General features: G+C 38.6%; 1 protein-coding gene across 1 annotated transcript in view; it reads left to right on the top strand.

Annotated features, from left to right (window-relative positions):
• Nucleotides 1-5,901, top strand: part of NBAS (NBAS subunit of NRZ tethering complex) — a 477,499-nt gene extending 471,598 nt beyond the window's left edge. Inside the window, exon 52 of the mRNA XM_075201412.1 lies at nt 4,427-5,901. Coding sequence (XP_075057513.1) covers nt 4,427-4,702 — 276 coding nt within the window. The 3' untranslated portion in view covers nt 4,703-5,901. The remainder of the gene's footprint in view (nt 1-4,426) is intronic.
• Nucleotides 5,902-6,621: the final 720 nt, after the last annotated feature.

Raw genomic sequence — 6,621 nt, forward strand, 5'->3', positions numbered from 1 at the left:
GCTCCGGCCAGTGTGATAGACCAGGGCGAACCTTCCACAGCAATCCTGATCTAAAGGAAGAGGTCAGGGGTACCAACCCAGGTACCCAGAGAAGGGGTACACTAGCAGCGAGAGTTACCTAGAAGGAAGCGTGTCTAGGCCCTAGTTTGGAGTCTAGTGGTGGCAGCAGAAACCCTGCCTACTGCGTGTAGAAGGGCGCAATTTGGGATAAAGAAAGAGGATGGTGGCAAGGCGAGCCCAGCAGCACGGACAAGGTAGCATAGGAGGTCCATCCTATTACAGAACTTACTATGGTGAAAGGCATTTATGTCAGCAAAATTTTACTATGACTGGCAAAGACGGCGCCGTTTTGATGACGTGAGTGGCTGGTGCTTGTGTCATTGGCAATTTGGACATTATCACTAGTACTATATGACAGTCAGCAGCTCTCTCTGCTCGCGATTGTGTAATCTCAGTGCTTTATGACACAATTTGTCTCTCTAAAATATGGCAGAGCAGGATTGCATGGGAGAGGGGGGGGGGGTTCAGACATATTTCCATAATAATGCTTTATCAGAAATGTGAGATTTTTCAGTAGAGCAGAATAAGTAACTCTTATATCTATACACAGCTTTCGCCGTGACAGTTGAGTATCACTCAGCTGCCATAGTGACATAATATTCATAAGTTGTGGTGAAAAGTAATTTGTTATAATTGCGAGTGCAACATTTTTAATTAATAGCGCTGCATATTTTGTACTCTAGCCATAATTATTCAAAGATGTTCCTGCCGAACTAACACTATAAAACTTGGCTAATATTTAGTCTAATTTGATTATATGGTTCTTTTCTGCTAAATTACTATGTCTGCGAGAGTTATTATACATGCGGGAGATCCTTTCATTCTACCTCACGCGTTTTGGAACCATAGGAAATTTCCACAGCAAAGGTGTTACAATGTTTGATTTTCCAAACTTTCCACAAATGAAAAGAAATACAATAAACATTCTGTCAGCCTGTGACTTTTTTTTTTTAATTTACATGTTATTAAAATTGCCTGTCCAAATCAATTATAAACAAAATGAATTCAAATCTAATATCAGGAACCCTCGGGAGTTTGTAGAAGGAATTAATCTGTATTTGGGAAAAAATAGTAATTGCTAGGTTTATTTCTTTCCAACATCCTGTGAAAAGAGAGAGAGGCAAATGACAAAGGCTTTGAAAGCACCTTGGGGTGCAATTCCTATAGGTTAAGCCACCAAACACTCATTTTCCTAACTTTTTTTTTTCTATCGACCTACAATGATAAAACAGAGCACTGAATAACTTGTGCAAATCAAGATCCCTCAGGACATTTACTAGAAATAAAAGCATCACACAGAGCAGGACAATGGATAAAAGGAGTGTACAACAAATACATGGTGGAAAAAACATAATCCCTTAAGACATTTACTAAAAATAAAACTTTCTGGCAGATGAATATATTTAATGTTAGCTGGAGGAGTTTGAAGTAAGCTGAAACATAGAGATCCATCATGAAATGGGTTTGGGCAACAGAGCCAATCACTGGTGAGGTAAGTATGATAGTGCCTTAGTTGGCAGCATTAAATTAACTTCATGGGGTTAGTGAAGAGATGGGGGTGTTTAATAAACTTAGGCACCTTACAGATATATCAATGTGGATTAGACTTGTGCTTCTTACCAGTCTATGTGGGTCGGTCGCACAAGACTTGTTTCTGTAGTTTTGACGTTTGCAATGTCCGTTTTTTTCTTTCTTTTTTAGAACAATTTTGACGAACAATAACTGAACACTTGTGTCTCTCTGTTCACTGGTTGCATGTCATAGAATCTGTTCTTAGTGCCTATATGGACAGCTGCACAGTACTTCTCTTGTCCTGTGTGGTACGCTGGATTGTAATTTTCGCTATCTGTTCTTATTCATGTATGAACAGCACAGTTCCATTTCTTGTATTAATACAGGTGCATTGCAGTGAGCAGTGCACCATGGCTAAGTACCGAGGGGATAATCTGTGCTATCTTGTGACAGGTCTCTGCATTAGTAGAGAATAGTTTTCCATGTTGTGCTGTTTGCTGCAATAAGTTCTGCTTCATCTGTAAGCATACATTATTCTCCTTATGTGACTGTATTCATGCTGTATATATGTCTGCTTTTGTTTCTCCCCTTGTATTCATGTATATAATTATGTACAACTGCACAGTAGAGTGTTTCTTGTTATGTGTGCTGGATGTAGAGATATATATATATGTGTATGTGTATGTGTGTGTGTATATGTATATATATATATATATATATATATATATATATATATATATATATATATATATATATATATAAACAATTACAATAGATAGTGCAGCGCGTAACTCTGTGAAGATAAACAAGTTCCAATTCAAATATTGTCCTTTGGAAGAAGTAGGTATCCTATGTTCAGGAGGCTGCCAAAATTCCCACAAAGCCAGATGGTGGACTGGAATAAATCTAAAACAAAATAAGTAGGAGGGGGCGCCACATAGTATAATACTGTATTCAACAATACAGATAGGTGTACCACAAGCCAGAATTTTAGATCACCAAGTGGATATAGGCACTCAGGTGTTAGGAGTGAATCAGTAAGAAAAAAAACACACACACACAGGAGGAAATATTTCCAAGACCACCAGCACCACACCAATATGCGTACCAGATAAAAGAACTTTAAAGCTTATCTGTAGGTATAGTTGGTCCCTTCATAGATTAGAATAACTTTGATTCCCCTTCAGGCTGGTGGAGTGTTGTTGCTCAACATTTACAGGATCACAGACAGGCACTTCATATATCCTCAGTAATAACCCTTTAATTTCTGCTAAATATAATTGCTGCTGGAAGGGCTGTCTCTGGACCTGGTGAGCTTATCAGATGTGCCTTTTATAGCCCTAGCAGTTTGTACAACAATCCTCATCACTATTGTACAAACTGCTAGGGCTATAAAAGGCACATCTGATAAGCTCACCAGGTCCAGAGACAGCCCTTCCAGCAGCAATTATATTTAGCAGAAATTAAAGGGTTATTACTGAGGATATATGAAGTGCCTGTCTGTGAGCAACAACACTCCACCAGCCTGAAGGGGAATCAAAGTTATTCTAATCTATGAAGGGACCAACTATACCTACAGATAAGCTTTAAAGTTCTTTTATCTGGTACGCATATTGGTATGGTGCTGGTGGTCTTGGAAATATTTCCTCCTGTGTGTGTGTGTTTTTTTCCTTACTGATTCACTCCTAACACCTGAGTGCCTATATCCACTTGGTGATCTAAAATTCTGGCTTGTGGTACACCTATCTGTATTGTTGAATACAGTATTATACTATGTGGCGCCCCCTCCTACTTATTTTGTTATATATATATATATATATATATATATATATATATATATACACGGTATATATACACGGTATATATACGGTGTGTATATATATATATATATATATATATATATCATTGATAGTGAAAGTAGAAAAGTCTCCGGTTCTGATAATTACACATAGTAGAGTGTGTGCGTGTACTGAATTTACCTTTGTAGCAAAATTGTTTTCCTGGAAATTGTATTCAAAGGGGGGTATTCAATTGTTAGTGAAAACCGCTAAAATCCCGCGCTCGAAAAATATTACCGTTAATACAGTAATATCTCGCTGGATTTCAGCTCGCAGCTCCCTGAGCTGCGAGCTGAAATCCAGCGAGTAAATTACCATATTAACGGTATTTACGCGCAATATTACCGTATTAACGGTAATATTTTTAGAGCGTGGGATTTTAGCGGTTCTCGCTAACAATTGAATACCCCCCAAAAGGTTTACAACTACATCAGACACCTCTCACGTGGCTGATACAATGTTTCTCATTGTATTTTTAGTTTTATTATGTTCTCTGATAGGAGTATGGATTTAGGTAACCAAAGCCTAATGCAGGAGCAGGCTGGACTGGGGACCAGGGGGGCATCTGCCCCCCAGGCCGGTCCCATAGTGGGCTACCTTGGGCTGGGTCACTGGGCCACCTGCATTTTTTTCCCCTTTAAAATAGGCTGCTGAGTTGAAACTTCCCCCCAGGTTAAAATGTATTAGCCGGCCGGCACCTGGCCTGATATAATCCCAAAAACACCACCCCTACATTCTACATTGACAAGTATATTGTTTTACAGCAGTGGAATAGTCCATGGTACATTCTGCCTTATTTGTGCTTTGTGTAGCTTTCCAAGCTATCTGCTGCTCTGTTACATTCTAGCAATGTGGTGCTCTGACTCAGAGAGAGATGAGATTTGTAACTAAGAATAGAACACTTTAGTTTCCAGGCTTTGTCTAGGCTCTTAGGAGACCGATGTGCAAAACGCAGACAATATGCAATCTTCCATTTCTCACATATATATTATTTTCCTGTCTCCTGTTTTGTTTAGATCACTGACTCAAACTGTGACTCTGAAATCCTTTCCCTGCTTCTGGACACCAAGCTGCTGGTAAAATGCGTCGGCACCGTCTACTACCCTCATCTGGTTAACCATTTACTGGCCAAGCAGGAGGATTGCCAGTGGGATGTTGAAGATATAGCTAAGGAGCTTCATAGTTGTGGATACAAAGCAGAAGCAGGGTCTCTCCTGATGTCTTACAGGGGAACGCATCCTGCTCTACGAACCTTTACCTCTGCCCTTTCTACTCTTAAACGCTGGCTATAGATGGCTTACGTTGCGTGCATCCGTTGTCTGAAGGTTAATTTACACAAGTGTCTTGGAAAAAGCTCTGTTGATCCCAATCTGGATGAACGGTGTGCTAACTTACCTAACAGTAGGGATCATTAATCCCTATGATAAGCAGATCTTTAGTCTACATGGGATCTGTAGAAAATGCACTGTGACTTATAAATGGTGAATGCAACACATTCAATGACTCGTTATGCATTTTCTGAACATCCTGCATGCACTGAAGGGATATTTCGATAGGGATTGATATGTCCCTGTGTTTAGGTCGGTTAGCATATTGTATGAATGGAAGGTATTGGAGATGTTCATGTAAGGCTTCCTAAATGTTGAGAGCATGTCAACCAGCTGTAAACATAAGTAAATATATAACAGGGGTCATTAATTCCCATAGCAGCCATAGAACGTGTTCACATGGACCTTACCTAAACAGAAGTTGGGAATGGACAGTAAGTATATCACCAATTGTGTTTTTCTACAACTCCATTGTCCACAGAACACCAGCTGTCTTAGGGATTAGTCATCCTTATTTTTATAATCTGTTATATTGTGTTTTCTGCAAAAGATCTTATTGACGTATCAAAACTGCCTATGTCAGTGGTTCCCAAACTGGGTGCCACGGCAATCTCACAGGCGTGCCGTGGTCTGTGCCGGTGGAAAGCAAGGCAGGGGGGACTACTTGGTAATTATTATGGCTTAGGGGTGCCTTGAAGTGAGAAAGTTTGGGATCCACTGGCCTATGTACATGAGCCCTTATAGATAATTATGTAGCAAATGAATACAAGGATAAATGAGAAGGCAGACTTAAGTATTGAATTCAAGTAGCAGTGTAAAATATGACAGAAGTCTGTGAACTATCACATAAAGAGAGTCAGGGAGAGCATGTTAATATGATCACATCGTCTGGGATCGATATAATTCTAACACAATGAATAAACCATTTATTTAATGTTTAAGCTGTTATGACATCTGATTATTAGCCTCTCTAACTTCATTTGATGTCCTGAGTGCGTCTTTGTAATACTACAGTGTATCACGATGTCATTTTAATTTGCCCATTTATGGCAGTAAACATCTTGCTTGCTTTAACAGAGAAATGACAAACTGAAAAGCCATATTGATATTTTTATGTCGATCCATTAAAATATAACAACCCAATAAAAGTTTAAGGATTTTCATTTTGTTTAATGTTGGTGTTTTTCCCTTAGAAAGTTTAATGAGCGGGAGTATGGTACTTGTAGAAACAGAATGACTAGTATGTATGCACTAATATATATAATAAAATATATCATTTAATTATATATATAGACTGCTGTGTGTGTGTGTGTGTATTTATTTATATATATATATATATATATATATATATATATATATATATATATATATATATATATATATATATAATGTATGTGTGTGTTTATATATCTATAATATAAATGTCTAGTGATGTGTGTTAGTCTGTCTGTGTGTGTGTGTGGAAAAAATAAAACCAAGCTGCAGCGCCACCGGCTGGGCGGAGTTATACACTGACCTACTAAATTCTTAGTGTGTGTGGGAAAAAAAAATCAGAAAGGGCTGAAATTTGGTATACTAAGATGTTTTTAATTTGTTAATTTAACTTGTTAATTGTTAAAAGTGTTTATAAAGATTTTAAAAAAATATATATATATTTCTTGAAGGAGAAGTGACAGTTGGGAGTGGTTGGTGGTTGCCGGGGGTGACAGTGGGGAGTGGTTGGTGGTTGCCGGGGGTGACAGAGTGAGAGGAGTGTGATACTCAGGACCGCTGAGAGAGATCCCTGTGTCTGTATAGACATCTGGATAGATGTGGCGATGAAAATGAAGGATGAGGTGATGGAGAAGAATGATGAGGTGGTGACATGTGGACAAAACCACGTT

This window comes from Mixophyes fleayi, chromosome 3 (assembly GCF_038048845.1).
Source record: "Mixophyes fleayi isolate aMixFle1 chromosome 3, aMixFle1.hap1, whole genome shotgun sequence".
NCBI classification, from domain to species: domain Eukaryota; kingdom Metazoa; phylum Chordata; class Amphibia; order Anura; family Limnodynastidae; genus Mixophyes; species Mixophyes fleayi.